The sequence below is a fragment of the Mesoplodon mirus genome, assembly GCF_964341445.2.
Source record: "Mesoplodon mirus genome assembly, chromosome: 4".
Lineage (NCBI taxonomy): Eukaryota > Metazoa > Chordata > Mammalia > Artiodactyla > Ziphiidae > Mesoplodon > Mesoplodon mirus.
In genome coordinates this window covers 23746110-23765689 of record NC_138979.1, presented here as the reverse complement: position 1 = coordinate 23765689, position 19580 = coordinate 23746110, and the positions used below count along the sequence as shown (strand labels likewise).

Below are 19580 nucleotides of genomic sequence, written 5' to 3'. Positions count from 1 at the left end.
GTATACATCTCTATATATATCACATGCTATAAGTATATATATATGATATTTTTTTCCATGCTATTTACTGAGAAAGATAAAAATTCATGTAAAGCCTGGTGGTTTTTGGTGAAGACACAGCAGCTATTATCAAATTTTAATATATTTTGAAGTAGTAGTGTTGGGTTTTCCAAGCATGACTTCAGGAATAACTGAATATTATAACACTACAGTGAGATACAAATCTTAATCACAATCCTGTTCATTTTTCAGGTTCACTGAATATCATCTTACTGCTTTTAATGTTTTCAAATAACTGGGATGTTATTTAATCCTAAAATGAATGAATGAATGAGTGAAGGTTTATCTTTTATGGTTAACTTGCAACTTTAGCATATGTTCATGTAAAAGCATCTCATCCTCCTCTGTAGACTCCAGGCTCAGAGAGTATTAAAAGTGAAGTTTCATCAGTGTTGAATGTTCAGTTTCATTTGGTTTTGCTTTTTTTTTACTAACTGTACCCTTTCTTTGCTGGAGAGAAGCAGAAGCTTTTCTAAAATCCCAAAATCTTTTAGAAGTTCTGACTCCAGGGAATTTGGTTTTTGAAAAGAACCCTGACAGTGCTCTAGACAACACCCTCATGGTTTTACATTTTTTTAAGTGGTTTTGCATTTGAAAAATACTAATTTTGATTATATACTAGTAAAACTGTGTCGAAGGAGATACACTTGTGCAAATGGTAAATTTGAATCAGATGTTGGTTCTTCTCTCAGGAACGTAGATGTAAACAATCATAATAGAGGTAGAGAGTGTTAAAGTCTATAAGAGATACATCTCAGATGATACAGAAGTTCAAGGTGATTGCTTCCAGCAAGGAAGGATCAGAAAAGACTTGGGTGGAGCAGAATCTGAGGAGGTCCAAAGTGCTGGCCTCCTTAAGTCACCTGAAATAATTCTGTGTGTGTGGTTGTGTCACCAACAAGATATGCGTTGAGGTTCCTTCCTTTCCATTTATTTTTGACTTGTAGGCAATTTTATAAATTTAATTTTCTGAATAGGTAAGACATTTACTTGCCCCCACAGTTGAAACTATGTAATATGTTCAGAGACATCTTGCTTTCTGCCCTTTCCCTCTACCTTTATCCCCCTCGACCTATAGGTTACCATCTTTATTTCTTTTTTTAAATTATCCTTTTGTATATCTGTTTGCAAAAATGAGGAAGTATGCATTATTTATTATTTATCTAAGTATTCATGCCCTTTTAGGGTATTTTACAGATTTTGAAGATTTGACAATAGAAGTCAAATCATTTGGGTATCTTCTTTGGAAATGAAGATTCTACAATGGCTATATTTGCCTCTAATTACTTCATGTGATCTGTTTCATTTTTCAAATAGGTCATGCCTGAATTAAAAGACAAAATGTTTGCTACTTGGTATGTACTTGGTCTATGACAAGATAAGATGATGTAAATATTCAAGAGGCAAGCCATGAGCTTGAGGAATTAAATCCATTTACAGTTATGTGCTAATTATATGAATGCTGAAAGTCGAGCTGTGAGGATCAAGAAGAATAAGGATAATGATTGATTTGAAGAATCAACATAGCACTGATTCTCATAATTGTCTTTGTTATTTGTTCCTTTTGATCACATGTGAAATATGGAAATGACTGTGTTACACTTTGGCATTTTAAGTACCGATGCTCTAAAATATAATTTCTCCTAAATTCTGAATATTTGTTTATATACCTAAATGCGATAAATTAAATACTTGGTATATTAATTTTCTATTCCCACATATAACAAATGACCCCAAAACTTAGCAGCTAAAGCAATAAACGTGCTACTTCCTAGTTTCCCGTGGGTCAGGAATTCGGGTGGTTCTGACTCCAGTCTCCGTCAAGCTGCTGCCCAGGGCCTCAGTCACTGGAAGGCCTCACCAGGGCTGGAGAATGCACTGCGGGCTCACACATGGCTGTTGGCAGGAGGCCTCAGTTACTGGTCACATGGGCCTTGTCCTAAGGCAGCTGCAATGTCCTCATGACTTAGCCTCTGGCTTCCGCAGAGCAACTGATCCAAAAGAGAGCAAGGCAGAAGCTGCAGTGTCTCTTATGACCTAGCTCGGGTGTCACACACAGTTGTTTTCATGATATCCTGTTAGCTGTCCGAGTCAGAGCCCACCCAGGCTGCGAGGACACTCCACCAGGGTGGGAGGAGGCTGCCTGACACACTTGGGCTTAGTATTTCCAGGACTTTTACAAGAAAAGTAAGAGAGCAAAACTGTGATGTTTTAGATAATCACAGACACAGTGATCCGGTTTTATAGTAATATATAGTGAAATCTTAGTTTACAGTACAACATGGGAATCTGTTTCATGTGTATCTCAAAAGGTGCATGGTATTTCTGAGATTGATCAAAGTTCTAAATCTGAAGAAGAAAAGTTGTGGCTTCAATATGTGTGTGTGTGTATGTGTGTGTGTATATATATATATATATATATATATATATATATATATATTTTTTTTTTTTTTTAATCAAAGTGGGTTTTCTCCCAGACATCAAAGAACTTCCCTGTTAAGAAGTTTATATAACATTCATGGAGGTGCTTACAGTAGTCTTTACCTATGGCATCGTTTTGTCACCATTTAAAAAATGGCTGTTGGCTTTTGAGGCAAATAAGTGAGCCATGTGAGGGAACTTTTGAACTTTGTGCAGTTCAGTAACCAGTCATACGGACTTTGATAACTTTGATGGCCAGCTTCACAGTGTTTGCACACAATTGCTGACTAATGAGGATCATTAAACTCCCCATGTAGACGTATCCAAATGGTGTTTGCCTCTAACCTCGGAGCCTCTGTGTGGCTGGAGAGGTGAGGACGGGCCCTTTGTTGACTTGTCAAGCTGTTGAGTTTGCATTACAGGCCAGGCAGCGCATGACCCACTCTATTTATTTCAGTGTTTTGTGCTAGGGAAACAGGTAAAGAAATCCTGCCAAAAATCCTCCTTCTGCATGTTTTTATGAATAACACCAGTGTTTATAGCAGCTAGAGCCCTCTGATCAAATCCTCCAAAAGATGTAATGTTAGCAGCATGGAGCCATTGTGGGACCCAGCTGTGGGCAGTGTTGGTTACTCTGAAGACATTGCTTATTCAACAGAGAGCTCTGAAGGAGAGCTTACTATGCAGTTAAAGAGGAGGGAAAGTGCCACTAAAGGGAAGAAATACAGAGAAAGTGCTGTTTAGAAGTAGGAAACAATAAAGATCGGCGGTGGAGGCCAATAGGAATCCAAAATTATTTTTACAATGATCATATTAGGTTGAGTAACGATAGTTTATCTCACAAGTGATGAGAAATTATATCATGTGATACTGTTTATGTATTTTTTCCGTAATGTTCAAAAGTAAAGAGATAATAAAAGAATTGTTCTCAAAACTGTGCCTCCGGTTACCACAAAAGTAACTGAGCAGCTAGAATCAAATAACTTTCAAACTCTGTGAATTTTCTGGTGAAATTCAAAAGAGCTGGGAAAGACAAGTCACTTTGGAGCCTATATAATACCAATCTAATCTCTTGGAAGCAGAAAATTAGGACGTGTGTTGTCTCATCAACACTGAGTTACCCACTTTTATTTTTTTCCCTTTTGCTACTCAGGAAATTTGAATGAGAAATATAAATATATATATCAATACATACCAAATTTAAAGGGGAAATTTAATTGAGCTGGAGGAATATGTGGCATTTTGGAAGGATTATCTTTATTATGCGTTATTTTCATTAAAAGACCATTTCTCTGAATTGAAAAATAAGATTTGTACAAGTAGGTATTTCTGAGATCTCAGGTACTGCCCCATAAATTGATCAACAGCCTGTTCACGTCCACTGGCTGCACTGCTGATGCTAAACCATTTTCATGGGCACCATTCACAGGCCTTGTAGGAAAAGGAGAAGTCTAAGAAAAATAGAGAATGAAAGGGGGTTGAGAAAGAGTCAGGCAAGGCAAATAATATTCATCATGGGTTTGGAATAGCTTAAAACAATTTAAAAGCATTTCAGATAAAAGAATGAAACCTTCATGACGTGTTTGTGCCTTGCATTGGTGTCGTGATCATTCTTGGTCTAAGAATGAGTAGACAGATGAGGAATTAGAATCCATGTTGGCAAATAGAAATCTCAGTGGTCTTGGGACTCATTAAGTAGTGTGGAAGGAAGGTAGGCAGGAAGGAAAGAATAGAGGAAACTGACCTATTTTTAAATATTTTAAACAGGCAAAAAATATTCAAAAGTAAAATAGTTATTCTATAGGAGCATTCTTCCTGTCATATTAGGCATTAAACATATTAAAGTTGATGAATATGTATCAAGACACTGTTTAATACTGCAGATAATTCAAAGACAAATAAGATAGTACATACCTTACTCCTAAGGAATATACCACCTAATGTGAGTGATAAAGACAGATATGCACACAGTTAGGATACAAAGCAGCCATGGATGTTGTATATTTTTGAGAAGGCCCAAGACTGTTATTTCAAAGAAAATACCTGAGAGCATTTGTTATAGATGATAAAATTCAAGCTCTTACGTGAAAGCTAGAATTTTGGAAAACGTATCATTACAAATTGACAGCTCCTCAACAATTTAAGAAATTTTTGATGAGATGGATGGTAACACCAACAAATGTGATTTTTTTAATATTATATAATGTATAAATATTTGAAAGATCTGCATAATTCAGTGAACCAATATTCCAGATCACCAGTGCATGATGTTATAAAATCATGCATTGGTAAAATATCTATTCAAAGTGCCAGACAGATCAATGGACTTTAATATAACAGAATATGAAAAGCTTATTGATATGGTTTTAGATTGCACATTGCAGCTAACTTGTAGGAAACTGCCACTTGCTTTTCATTAAAAAAATGCTACCTGTTAACGTGTAACAGGTTTGTTATTGTTATCTTTAAATGAACTCTCTAATTATTTTTAAATTTCTCTGTTTCAATGTTTAATATGGTAAGTATTGGCAGATATAATGCACATAAACAAAAGTTCTTTATGTTTCTCACTAATATTAAGATTGTAAAGGGATCCTAGGACCAAAAAATTTGGGAATTGCTACTTTAGAATTTCTTTTAATAAGGGTCCACTGGTGGCAAATTCTCAGATTTTGCTTGCCAGAAAACGTCTTTATTTCATCCTATTCTGTGTGTGGGGGGGGGGGGGGTACGAGGGCCTCTCACTGTTGTGGCCTCTCCTGTTGTGGAGCACAGGCTCCGAACGCGCAGGCTCAGCAGCCATGGCTCACAGGCCCAGCTGCTCTGCGGCATGTGGGATCTTCCCGGACCGGGGCACAAACCTGTATCCCCTGCATCAGCAGGCAGACTCTCAACCACTGCGCCATCAGGGAAGCCCCTCATCCTATTCTTGAAAGATGTTTTTGAAGACAAAATTTATTTGCCTTTAGCATATTGAAGATATTATTCCACTGTCTTCTAGATTTTAGCATTGCTGTTGAGAAGTCAGCTGTCACCTGTTTCTTCTTTGAAAGTAATTGTCCTTTTTTCTTTTGGACTCTTTTCAGACTTTTCTCTTTGCCTGTGATATTTTATCTTTTCACTCTGATGTGTGCATGTATAGATTTCTTTTTATTTATCTTGCCTGGGATTTGTTGGGCTTCTTAAGTCTGTGGATTAGTATCTTGCATCAGTTCTGTAAAAGTCAGATATTCTTTGTTAACATTTTACCTCTGTTTCATTCTCTTTCTAGAATTTAAATTAAACAGTACTAATTAGACCTTTTTATTGTATTTTCTTTGCCTCTCCAGGCTACATTCTACGTAATTTCTTCTGTTCTATTCAGTTTATAGTTCTCCCATCCACTGAGTTTTAAATTTCAGTTACTGTACTTTCCATTTCTGTAAGGTCTGTTTGGATCTTTTCAAATCTGCTAGATAACTCTGTGTAACCTCCTATTACCTGCATATAATTTCCAGTTTTGCCTTTTATTTTTTTAAACACTATAAGCAGAATTGTTTTGTAGTTGATAATTGTAGTATCTGCGGTCTTTATGGATCTCTTCATACTGTCTGTTATTTCTTCTGGTTCTCCCTGTTGCAGCCTTGCTTCCTTATATGTTTATCTTTGATTCCGTGCTGCTTTTTTTTCTTAAATAATTGTCTGTATTAATAATATGAAGCCTAGATTTTAAGTTACTTCCTTTCAAGATGATTAGTGCTGGGTACCTAGGTGCATTACAAGTCCAAATTACTTTAAATATGTTGTCCTGGACCACCAGAGTTGAGAATTCATGAGATCTGATTCATTCTTACCTAATTGGTATAGCCTGTTGGGAGTCCTTAATGTGGGGAGGGAATTCTATTAGACTTTCCACTTTGACAGGCCCTGGGCTTTGAAACCTGTCCCCTGTATCAAAACCAAAGATCAGATTCACCTTATACGCAAATGCCCTCAGAGTGAAACATCTGTGTTCTACTTACCTCTCTGGGTTCCTGCTTTTCCTTTAGTTTTGGTTCCAGCACCCTTATTTTATTTTATTTTATTGTTAATATCTTTATTGGAGTATAATTGCTTTACAATGTTATGTTAGTTTCTGTTGTACAACAAAGTGAATCAGCTATAAGTATATACATATCCCCATATCCACTCCCTCTTGAGCTTCCCTTCCGTCCTCCCTATCCCACCCCTCTAGGTGGTCACAAAGCACCGAGCTGATCTCCCTATGCTATGCAGCTGCTTCCCACTAGCTATCTGTTTTACATTTGGTAGTGTATATATGTCCATGCTACTCTCTCACTTCGTCCCAGCTTCCCCTTCCCCACCTGTGTCCTCAAGTCCATTCTGTACATCTGCATCTTTATTCCTTCCCTGTCACTAGGTTCATCAGTACCATTTTTTTCAGATTCCATATATGTGCATTAGCATACGCCAGCACCCATATTTTAAACCATTATGGGAAACTGCCTCCCAGAACAGTGTTTTTAAATTTTAGTCTAACCATAAGAATAAGGAGTGCTTGCCCTATGGATATAAATGCCATAGTAATAACTTGGACCTCTCATCTTACATGTAAGGCAAACCTCACTCAGTAAGCACTGAGAGCCAGCAGAGTGTAGTTGTTAAGATCACAGGTTCTGAAATCAGGCTGCCTGGGTTTAAATCCTGGCTCTGCCACATAGTAGTCTGTGAACTTGCGCAAGGTACTTAATCTCTGTGCCTTGGTTTCTTTCTCTACAAAAGGAGGATAATATCAGCACTTGTTGCTTCATTTGGTTGTTATGAGGGTCAAGTGAGATGGGCAAGTAAACATTCAGCAGGTGCCGGCATGCACTTGGCTTTCCAGCACTCACAACAGCTGGGAACTTGGTTAGTACTGGATAAATATTCACTATGGATTACATTAAGCATCTATTGAGTGTCTCCTGGACAAACAGCCCATGTTAAATTCTCTTGGTCTTTGGCTACATTCGAGTTAGGAAGGTGATCACACTCACGTGAAACAAGTGGAGAGCAAGTAACAGCACTGTTTATTTGCTTGTATAATGATGGAATTTTTGAAATACTGTTGTGTAGTCTTCTGACCAGAATAGCAAAGAATCAGTGCTTTGTAGGGGAGGTGTTTTTCTAAACAAGGACTTTGAGAAAGAGGCCCTGTGTGGATTGGTCATGACAATGCTGAGGATGACATGAGCAATGGCCATGACACTTCACATTTGTACATAGTTCTTGACGCATTCCTCCCTATTCAGGTTCTCACCATAGCCTTCACGGGCAGCTATCTTTATTTATACTTTGTTGATCAGAAAAGCAAGGTCTAGGAAGGTCAGTGCGGGATCGTAAGAAGAGGTAGGTCAGTGCAGCCTATTTTAGAGAGCAGCTCCGGATTCCTAATAAAGGTGAAACTTTATGTCTAGGAATATAGCCCAGGGAGATTCATCACCATATTTACAAGTTAACATGTAACATTTACAAGATAATACATACAGTCAGTAGGGCAATGGGCAAAAACACTTTGACTTATTCATACTATGGAATACTATATAGCAATTAAAATAAGTAACATATATCGATAAATCAAGAGCATAAAACTAAGCGGGCAACTAGTAAACAGATAAGTTCTAGGGATCTGATACACAGCATGGAGATTATAGTCAACAATACTGTATTAACAAATGTCAAGGTTGCAAGAGAGTAGATCCAAACAATTCCGTTCAAAAAAAGAAATGATAATTATGTGGTGTGATAAAGGTATTAGCTAAGGCCACTGCAGTAATCATTTTGCAGTTTACAAATGTGTCAAGCCGACACATTATGCAAACGTACACAATGTTGATTATATCTCAGTTACAAAAAAAAAACTAGGTGAGGAAAGCTAGTTGCAAACGATAAATATAGTGTGAATTGTTTATATACTTGAAACACATAAAACAGCAGTACGATATGCATTGTTTATGGGTATCTGCAAAGGCAGAAAAAGTTCAAAGAACAAAAATTGAGAAACACAGCTCCCGGCTGGAGGACAGTGGTTCCTTCTGGAGGAGGGAGGGAGGGAGACCAGAAGCAAATATGTTTTCTCTAAACTTGAGATGATATCCTTTTTTCCCCTCAAATAAAGGTACTTTGTAAAAAGAAAAGAAGAGTTTTAAAATTAAATAGACCTCGGTTCTAAGCCTGCCACCCATTTACCCAAATTCCTTTCTCTCTCTAATCCTGTTTCCTCATCTATAAAACGGGGTCACTATAACTTCTTTGAAGTTGTTGTGAGGACTAGAGGAGGTGATGTATGGAAAGCACCTAGTGTAACACCAGCTGCTTAGAGGCGCACAGTAACTCGTACTTTTATTTTTTTATTATTATTATTTTTAACATCTTTATTGGAGTATAATTGCTTTACAATGGTGTGTTAGTTTCTGCTTTATAACAAAGTGAATCAGTTATACATATACATATATCCCCATATCTCCTCCCTCTTGCGTCTCCCTGCCTCCCACCCTCCCTATCCCACCCCTCTAGGTGGTCACAAAGCACCGAGCTGATCTCCCTGTGCTATGCGGCTGCTTCCCCCTAGCTATCTGTTTTACATTTGGTAGTGTATATATGTCCATGCCTCTCTCTCACTTCGTCGCAGCTTACCCTTCTGCCTCCCCGTATCCTCAAGTCTGTTCTCTAGTAGGTCTGTGTCTTTATTCCCGTCTTGCCCCTAGTTTCTTCATGACCTTTTTTTTTTTTAGATTCCATATATATGTGTCAGCATACGGTATTTGTTTTTCTCTTTCTGACTTTGTATGACAGACTCTAGGTCCATCCACCTCACTACAAATAACTCAATTCCGTTTCTTTTTATGGCTGAGTAATATTCCGTTGTATATATGTGCCACATCTTCTTTATCCATTCATCTGTCGATGGGCACTTAGGTTGCTTCCATGTCCTGGCTATTGTAAATAGAGCTGCAGTGAACACTGTGGTACATGACTCTTTGAATTATGGTTTTCTCGGGGTATATATGCCCAGTAGTGAGATGGCTGGGTCATATGGTAGTTCTATTTTTAGTTTTTTAAGGAACCTCCATACTGTTCTCCATAGTGGCTGTATCAATTTACATTCCCACCAACAGTGCAAGAGAGTTCCCTTTTCTCCACACCCTCTCCAGCATTTATTGTTTGTAGATTTTTTGATGATGGCCACTCTGACTGGTGTGAGGTGATATCTCATTGTAGTTTTGATTTGCATTTCTCTAATGATTAGTGATGTTGAGCATCCTTTCATGTGTTTGTTGGCAATCTGTATATCTTCTTTGGAGAAATGTCTATTTAGGTCTTCTGCCCATTTTTGAATTGGGTTGTTTGTTTTTTTGATATTGAGCCTCATGAGCTGCTTATACATTTTGGAGATTAATCCTTTGTCAGTTGCTTCATTTGCAAATATTTTCTCCCATTCTGAGGGTTGTCTTTTCGCCTTGTTTATGGGTTCCTTTGCTGTGCAAAAGCTTTTAAGTTTCATTACGTCCCATTTGTTTATTTTTGTTTTTATTTCCATTTCTCTAGGAGGTGGGTCAAAAAGGATCTTGCTGTGATTTATGTCATAGAGTGTTCTGCCTATGTTTTCCTCTAAGTTTGATGGTGTCTGGCCTTACACTTAGGTCTGTAATCCATTTTGAGTTTATTTTTGTGTGTGGTGTTAGGGAGTGTTCTCATTTCCTTCTTTTCCATGTAGCTGTCCAGTTTCCCCGGCACCACTTATTGAAGAGGCTGTCCTTTCTCCATTGTATATCCTTGCCTCCTTTAACTTTAACTTTTAAGTGACTTACCCCAGGTCGCATGCCGGCCTGTGGAACACGTAGGGTTTGACCTCAGATACCCTGGCTCTGAGCCTAGTTCTCCTCCCCGGCGTGGGTTCTGTGGGTAAGACGGTGTTAATGAAGGGACAGCAGCACACAGCTCCAATCACGGCTTGGGGACCTCACTAGGGAAGGAGCTGGAGCCTCACCCCCGCTGCCTGGCATCTCGGCCAGCCGTGACCGAGTACGTGGAGAAGCAGGTTGGGGAAGGGCCTTTAACCCTGAGCTCCGTTGCTCTCTGGACTCTCCAAAAAGTCTTTTGCTGCTAGAAGAACCAAGCGATTGTGCGATCATGTTTTAGCTACCTGGCTTGACTCAACTATGTGTTTTGACTTTTCCTTTTCTCTCTTTTATTGACAGTGTCATCAGCAAAGTGGTCCCAGCCCCCGAGGCTAAGCCAGCGCCTTCTCTGAACAGACCCAAGACGCCGCCGCCCACGCCGGCCCCCGCCCCTGTCCCCGTGCACGTCACCCCCGCCCCCGTGCCTTTGCCCCTCCTGGCCCCGGCCAGCACGCCCCTCGCCGGGATGCCCGCTCCGGCCCCCGCCGCCTCGGGATCTGCCAGTTCGAAAGCCCCCGTCCGGAGTGTGGTCACGGAGACGGTCAGCACTTACGTGGTGCGCTACTTTCTATTTTTGGAGCATTTGAGAAACAGCCACTTAAGAGCTCACTCTTGGGCTTCCCTGGTGGCGCAGTGGTTGACAGTCCGCCTGCCGATGCAGGAGACACGGGTTCGTGCCCCGATCCCGGAAGATCCCACATGCCGCGGAGCGGCTGGGCCCGCGAGCCATGGCCGCGGAGCCTGTGTGTCCGGAGCCTGTGCTCCGCAACGGGAGAGGCCACAGCAGTGAGAGGCCCGCGTACAGCAAAAAAAAAAAAAAAAAAAAAAAAAAAAAGAGCTCACTCTTCCCTCATGAAAATGTTTCCAATTAAAAATGCAGCGTCAGATGAATCATTATTGAATTTCAGAGGCAATTCTTTATGCCTAGAAAGCCATTTTCATTGCACTTTTAAGCTTTCGGCTGAAAAGTATTGTTGAGATGTTTGCATGTTTAGTCTCCATAGATAATGTCAGAGCATTGTTTTTCTTTAGTCGGCCTTGTTTTGGAAGATGACTATATGCCTATACACAGTACAATCAGTGTATAAATATAGAGGTGCATAGCGGTAGTTGCACCCCTCATTGACTTTCTCGATCAAGCAGTGACTCGCTTAAGAGTATGATTTGTGTGATAGACACACGTCTGATGGGCCGGCTGCTCTTTCTGAGCAGCAGCACTAATTATAGTAACTCTCTGGCTAAGGTCCAGAGCAAACCAGGGCCTGCAGAGCGAACGGGGACGAACTGTCAGCCACGGAGCTTCCTGAGCCCAAGCCTGTCGTCGGGTGGAAAAACTCACCTCGATGAACGAGTTCGCACGGTCGTCATGTTTTCACGTGTTCTCCCCATACCTACTAGTATCGGATCTTACTCAAGCCCTGAATTCAATCAAGTAATAAAGCACTTACATAAACATGTTCTTTGAGCTCTGTAGAGCGACACATAAACAGGCAACAGAAAGGTGTCAGGCACACGGAGGTCCTAGCTGAGCTGACGCAGCCGAGATCACCACGTACGTGGGCTGAGATGTGTCAGCCTAGCAGTGGTTTGGGTCTTTCCGAATAGCTGGGACTGGAGGGTGGCGGGGTCAGAGTCCTGCTGCTGCTGTTATAAATCGTGCAAGTATTACATCTCTAAAGGCATTTGGGAAGGAAATTTCAATGAATCATTAAGTATCTGAGGCACTGTAATGACACGAAGGATAAGAAGAAAATCTCAAAAATCTTCAGAGAGGATATAAAGACATGAAGTATTAACAGGAAGAAAACAATTGGCCATTCAAGGTAAAAATAGAAGACATGATACAAAAATCTGTGATCATCAAGTCAGTCCATTCAAGGACCAGTTGCTACAGGTGTTTAATTGAGGCCACATCACCCCAAGATGGGTTAATCGGGGAGGATTTTACACTTAATCTCCTCGGCCTCCATTTCTTCAGGTGGGATTAGGGGGTTGATAGACTAGGTGGTCGCTGATTTCTGATTCTCCAGTGGATTTTTGAGTTAACTCCCTGGAGATGGATCAGATTTGCATAGACAACATGGATGAAATGCCTTCTGTCTCCTCAGAGACACTTTGTAGACAGAAGACAAAATGTGTGAATTGAAGGAAAGACACAGGCTATACAGCAAAAAGGCTGATTTTGTCACTGCCCAATCTGTGACATTGGAACTGTCACTGACATTCCCTTAGCTCCAGTCTCCCCATTTCTAACCTAGCCAAGCGTTGTTTTAGGATGATGAAACCAAGTAAGACATTTGAAAGAACTTAGTAAACCGTGAAGGGCTGGGCGTTAGTTATTATGGGTGCTGTGGCAGATTTCTCATGTCACAGGGTCACGGCCTCCTAATTTCAAGAAAGGTCAGCCAGCAGCAGGACTGGCCATGCATGTCAGCTTCAGGGCCCAGGGCGCTGGGCCAGCCTTCGCCCCAGACAGCTGGCACGTGCTAACTGGTGGTCTCTCCCCTTGAAACTAGAGAGGACCGAGTCAGGGATGTAGCTACCCACAGATTTGTTTAGGAAGCCTTCACATCAGCATCCTCTGCCTCTGTAGAGACCGTTTTGAGACTGGTCAGCCTTAAAATAGCGCATCAGTGGAATGAAATATCTCTGCCCCCCGTACACCCATCACACACACAGAAAGCCATCTCTCCTGCACATCTAGTCAGTGTTGTATTTTAAAGTACCAGAAGAGACTATAGCTTGCAAAATAAACTGAATTAAATTATGTGCTGTGTGATTGGAAAAACTTTAGAAAATTATCATTCCTGGTTTTAAATGCCCATCATAGAATTGTTTCTTCCAAATCGGTCTTGTTCATGTGGAATTTGAGGAAGTTGTTCAGTTAGGGATGCTTCTTATTTGGAACTGCTAAGTTAAGTAAAGCAAAGTTCAGAGCACAGCGTTATTTGTTGCAAAATAACATGAAAATGTGTGGCTCTTTGGCCTCCCGCGCGTCCCTTATTTCATTTGCCCTTTAGTTGATTGTACTTTACTGAAAATGTCATAAAGGGAATGGAAAGTTACTTAGTAACAGCTCCTTTATATCCTTGATCTTATCAGCTAGTTCAGGAGAAGGGTTTGGCTAATAAGTAATAAGGCGATACATGCACATTGGCCGTATTTATTAATTCCAGGCCTGTGAATGCGATGGAGGAAACAACATTGAGTTGAGCTCAATAGCTTTCAAAAATATTCGTCATTACTTCCATGAAAACCCTAGTCATTCAGGATGTGTGTGTTTACAGTATTTCTTTAGATAAAAGTGGCCGTAGGTCATATTGCTCACAGAAATTATTATAAAATGCTTTGTTTTTATGACTTACAAAAGAGAGTTTAAAATATTCATTAGAAATGCCTTGGGAGTTCCCTGGTGGCCTGGTGGTTAGGATTCTGGGCCTTCACTGCCGGGCCCTGGGCTCAATCCCTGGTCGGGAACTGGGATCCTGCAAGCCGAGGGCCAAAAAAAAAGAAAAAGCATGTCTTATCATTGAACACTTAGTAGCCATTTGCTTTTTCAGGTGATCCCAGGATAGTGATGACCATGATCACAGCTTTACTAAATTGTTAACTACTGGGTTTTTTGTTTTTGTTTTTAGTTTAATCTGTCGGTGTATTAGCTTCGCAGTGTGAAGTAATGATCCTTATTGTGCCCTTTTTTGGGTACTTCCTCCTCAAAGCATCTCTGTTTTGCTCCCTCCCCTGCAACCGCAGATCCGAGACGAGTGGGGGAACCAGATCTGGATCTGTCCCGGCTGCAACAAGCCCGATGACGGGAGCCCCATGATTGGCTGTGATGATTGTGACGACTGGTACCACTGGTGAGTCCCCATCGTGGCCCTGGGGGGAGGGGCTCTGCACACGGGGTGTGGGGGTGTCTCTGGCCCATCCTAGCTTTTCTCCCAGGGCAGTTCCTCTCCGGAGAGCAGTGTACGGAGCAGAACCACTGCCAAGAGAAAGGCGTTCATGTGAATTCCAAAAAGCACGAGTCTTTGGCCTATCATTGTTCAGCCTAAATTCCAAATGTGTTGCTTAGCTTATGTATCCTCCTGCTTTAACAAAGGAAAAGGAGCTGGAGGGGGTTCCCTTTCCTTTCTTGCCAGTCGTTTTCTGTAGCAGCTGCAGTACTTGACGGCAACGCTAAGGGAACCCCCGTAAACGTGTCAGTGCAGAAGTGAAGGGACAGCTTGTGTGGTTTCTGCACCTCTTCAGCGCCCCCCCCAAAACCGAAGAAACGCCATCAAAATGCATGCACACAGCCTTTCCGTTTTATCTTGAAAATATCAGATATAAAAAGATAGGAGTCCACTTAGTCACGTGCTATATGATATCTCTGAGATAAAAACAAAGCCGTGGCTCAGAAGCATGAGACTATTTCTGGCTGAAAGGATGAATGAGCTAATTAATTTCTCCAGCGGGGCCTGGAGAGGGGCTTTGTGTAAGGTGATCACCCACACGCCCAGCAGTAGCGCAGCATCCGTCAGAGCTATGTGACTTGGATTTCTGGTAAATACACCACAGACTTAGGACATTATTTAATGACTTGAAATTCTTTAAAAACACAGGAAAAGAATGTGTGGATAAGTAAAGCTTGTTTGCCTGAAGCCTTTTCTTCCTTGGTAACCATGCAGGCCCTGCGTCGGGATAATGGCCGCGCCCCCGGAAGAGATGCAGTGGTTCTGTCCCAAGTGTGCCAACAAAAAGAAGGATAAAAAGCACAAAAAGAGGAAGCACCGGGCGCACTGACGCCCCGGGGGCCCCTGTCCCGACGCCTCGGGGGAGGTGCCGTAACCCCGCCTCCGTGTCACCTCCCACCACGTTCCTGCCGGTTATGAACCTCGCAAGACTGAGGACAGAAACACACCACCCGCAGGGATTTTCCTTCTGGAACACCCCGGCCCGGGGCCACGTGGTCATGACCGAAGGAAAGCTCACGTGGAGGCGGGGCACCGGGGCCACCTCGCCTCCGTTTTCTATTACCAGTGACAAGTATTACTAATAAAAAGACCATAATCTTCCCTTTCGATTTTCTTGATTCTCTCCAGGGCCTTTTCCTTAAGCTGTTAGATGAGACGGTGGCGTGTGGCCTGCCTTGACCATGACTGAGGGTGATGTTGGTAGTCTGTCTGCACCTCCAGCCTCCTTCCCTCTCTAGTGAGATAATCATAATCACATAAAAGAAAACTCCAGGTGGAGTGTCGGTAAATATTTTTGTGATGAAAAATATATGAAGCTTCCCCTCCCTCCCTGTTTTTAGTACTAACATGTAAAATGTTCAGGCTTTTTGTGAAATACCTTATATTTTTTAAGAAAAAGGTTTCTATCATGTCCTGTTGGCTTTTGTGCAAATTATTTTTGTTGACTCTCACCTATTTTCTGTCTCTGTTGCCTCCCGACTTTGCCCATTTCTCTAAACTGCTGGTGTTCTTCTCACAGCTTATCCATTTCATCAACTTGTATAAAAACTCTTCAGACCAGGAGATCTCCCCTAATGTAAATAATAAATATTTATGAAGCAGTTATTTTAAAAAAATTTTTTATCGTGTTAAATTCTGGCTTTCTCTGAAATCTGCTGTGATTTCAGCCATGTCTGTAATTACTGCTGTACATAAGCAAAGAAGGCTAGAAAAAAAGAGCCATGTGTAGTTCAAAGTTACCTACCTTGAGCTGAACCCATGCAGTACCCAAAACACTGGGGGAAAGGACCCGAGCAGTTGGAAGGAAAACAAGGCAATTTAAACCTATGGTTTATGATTTGAAATTGTTTTGTTATCTCTTGTTTCTGTAAATTTCTTTGACTTCCTTTTGTTTCAAAGGACATGTAGATTCCCCGAAAGTTAAAAAAAAAAAAAAGAAATATATATATATATATATATATATATATATATATATACTGTAGCATTTTGTGTTTATATTGTTTTATTTCTGCAAATCTGTTCATTGATATTGTGGTTTAAGGCTGAAATGAAGTATATTATGAAATTTTTTTTTAAAGAAAACTCATCAAATTTCAGGGTATCACAAAACTTTATTATATTACTATACTGCCCACTATTTATTATATGTTATAGATGTCTGAGAGATAAACCAAATATTTTATTTTTAATGTAAAACATCAAATTTAATTTTATTAGCATATTTTAGCAACTTTGGAATAAATATGGACTTTTACTTGATTTTGAAGTAATCCCAACTTGGGCCAGTGTAATGGATATCTTGAATACTAGAATATGGGCTTTGAACCTAATACAAATATATTAATAGAAATTGTGATGTTTTTAAATGCCAAGTAAATTGATATTAGTGTATGAATCATATTTTAAAACATATATGTGGTTAGAGAAATGAGGCTTTCTGCCATGAATGTTAAATTGCAAATCAGTGGAAATGGAGTCACCCTTTCAAGACTGCAGTATTTCATTGCCCTCCTTGTTCTAGAAGTCAAAGTTTTTCTATCCCTACAAAGAAACAGAGCATCTGTGTTGAGACACGTGTTTTTTGTTCTATTAATTTGAGATCACCCTAAATACTTTATACAATATTTTCACATGCACAGATCTACCCATTAGTGCTTTTTGGAGAGGGATGGGGGTGGGGAAGTGCAAAATAAAGATTATTGGCTATTTCATAGTTTGCTTTTCCATTTTTTTTATTTAGGATTTAGTTCCTCGAGGCATGGTCAGTGTATCTGACGTTGCCATGTCTAAGTGACCTGGTCATGCCACTGAAATAAGAATGGAGGTGCCAATATATAACCTTCCCCCAATCCTACTGTCTGAGAGACTTCAGCCCAAATGACATTGAAGGAATTTCAATCAGTTTGTTGTCCCTTGCTATTTCATGGTTGCTTTCCTAAATCCAGTTCATGATTTTATAAATGGCCTTTGCAATAATAAAACCAAAGAATCATTTTCAGGGGGCTGGAGAGCTCAAGGGATTAGTAATGGAATACAGAGCCTTTCACCTCTAGGTCAGTGAGTTGAATCCAGTTCAGGTCACCAGAGACCCAAAGTTGTTACCGTCTTCTGACTGTTCGGTGGCCTGTATGAAATGGGCTGGTGGTCTCAGTCTCTACTGGATGCCTGTCCATACACCAACCAAAGGAAGTCCGAGAAACCGCAAAAGGAAATGTGGATTCGAAAATGAAACCCTGGTGTTCCAAAGCAAAGTTAGAAAGTTGGGCAGAATCATCCTCCATAAAGTCACACTGAAGAAAAAGAGAGTAATCGCAAATGCCACAGACGTCACAAAGAGACTGGAGATTAATTCACTTGGCCTAATGAAGTTGAACTAAACAGGGAAAGGAAAAACCTGTATTGGACCAGAGGGGAGAGGGTTACATTGGGAAAGATGACAGTTTAATTGGGAGAAAACCTTGAGGGGACCCACGCAAGAAGAAGAAAGTGGGTTTTGACTTTTGAGGGAGAAGGAAATCATAGAGCAGCAGACATTTGAGGAACTACCGGAACTGAGAAAATTCGATGCAGAGGCACCGGGAGAGTATTTCCCTAGGGAGCATGAGAAGTCTCCCAGGGGTCGGGAAGCTGGTGGACCATTGTCATTTATGCCAGCACTACCATCTGACCTCAGCACTGATGATGCTTCGTGAAGAGAAGTAGTCTGGAAAAAAATTGGCCGGGCTAGTGATTTAATTGGAGGGGTTGGTATTTAAGAGGGAGAGAGAGCCCTCCCTCCCAGGAACCCCATTCCTCGGGTGAGCTGATCTGCCCGCGGAGCCCTGAGGACCTGGCCAAGCGCGATTTCTGTGACTGGCGCACTGTTTGTCTTCTAAAGGTGTCTGCACTGAAGCACAGTGAGGGGCTCTATCCTCCAGCTGATTTGTGGCTCCAAATGTCCTGCAGAAAATCAGAGGGCATCAGAGCATTCTGGCTCTGTCGGGCTTTTTGCAAAGATAAAATATAGTGCCTTACCCTACTGTATCACCTAAACCTCCTTTGTTCTCCTTTGAATAGGACGATTCAACAAAGACCTGGTAACCAAACTAAAGTATAAAATGAACACAGATATGGAAACCTGGCCAGTGAGAATGCTAATGAATTAAGTTCACTAAAGGCACACGGGCTAAGTTTTCAATACAAATAGTTTTATGGCCAATCTCTTCAGATCATAGCAGTTTTCTTTAGAAGTTCAAGTCTAGAAGTAGATAGTCGCCCCCCAACTGAAGAATGAAACAGATAATGTTCTGAATAACGTTCTCTCCACAATAGTATCAGTCATTCTCTTAGGAAACCGTTTCTTTGAGAATCTCACATTCATCGTGGCCTGAAAAGTCTAAAGTAACTATTAATCCCCGCGTGCCGGCCAGTGGTGACACTGGAAATGAGATATTTAGGTGGACAGCTGAACATTTTCTTCTTCCTATCAGGGAAACATAACATTTAGTTTATGTGCAAGGTATTAAAACTACTGCTGGTTACCTTTTTCATCCCGGACAACTCAGCTCTTAGTTTAGTTTATAGAAGGACAGTTTTAAACACTTTGCATTCGTTCATTCAACGTTGGCTGGACACACTTCATGAAAATGGCAAAAGTGCATTAGCTCCAAGATGAGTTTTCCTGCAGTCTGGTCTCCACCGTTTTGTGCTTGTTCCCACCATACTCTGGTATTAATGTGCATTTCATCGAATCCTAAGCCCCTTCCTTGCTAGGTTTTTCTCCATTTTTCTCCACATCATCTTTCTATCCACCTTAGACTGCAGTGGTTTTTAATGTGGATATAGCTTTATATAGTTGAAGGGTTTACATTTACAACAAAATATTGAAAAGCTTAGCGAACAGTTACATTAACTATCCTGGGAAGTAGCAGAGTTGACAATATATGAAAAAATGCATTTATACGTAAACGGATGCCACAAGATGTACATGTGCTGGGCTTTCAGAACAGAAGTATATTGGGACTTCCCTGGTGGTCCAATGTTTAAGACTCCGTGCTTCCACTGCAGGGGCCACAGGTTCGATCTCTGGTCAGGGAGCTAAGATCCCACATCCTGCATGCCACGCGGCATGGCCAAAAAATAAATAAAAAAGAACAGAAGCATATTTTAGGTGCCCTGCCCTAAGCAATCATCTCCTACTGTATCCTTGGAACCTAGTCAGGATTTTGTTAACCTTCTGAAGTTT

General features: G+C 40.9%; 1 protein-coding gene across 2 annotated transcripts in view; it reads left to right on the top strand.

Annotated features, from left to right (window-relative positions):
* Positions 1-17065, top strand: part of TAF3 (TATA-box binding protein associated factor 3) — a 152947-nt gene extending 135882 nt beyond the window's left edge. For both annotated transcript variants that reach the window (XM_082619574.1, XM_082619573.1), the window contains exons 5-7: positions 10701-10956; positions 14154-14260; positions 15071-17065. In XM_082619574.1, the coding sequence (XP_082475700.1) occupies positions 10701-10956; positions 14154-14260; positions 15071-15185 (478 nt within the window). In that variant the 3' untranslated portion in view covers positions 15186-17065. The remainder of the gene's footprint in view (positions 1-10700; positions 10957-14153; positions 14261-15070) is intronic.
* Positions 17066-19580: the final 2515 nt, after the last annotated feature.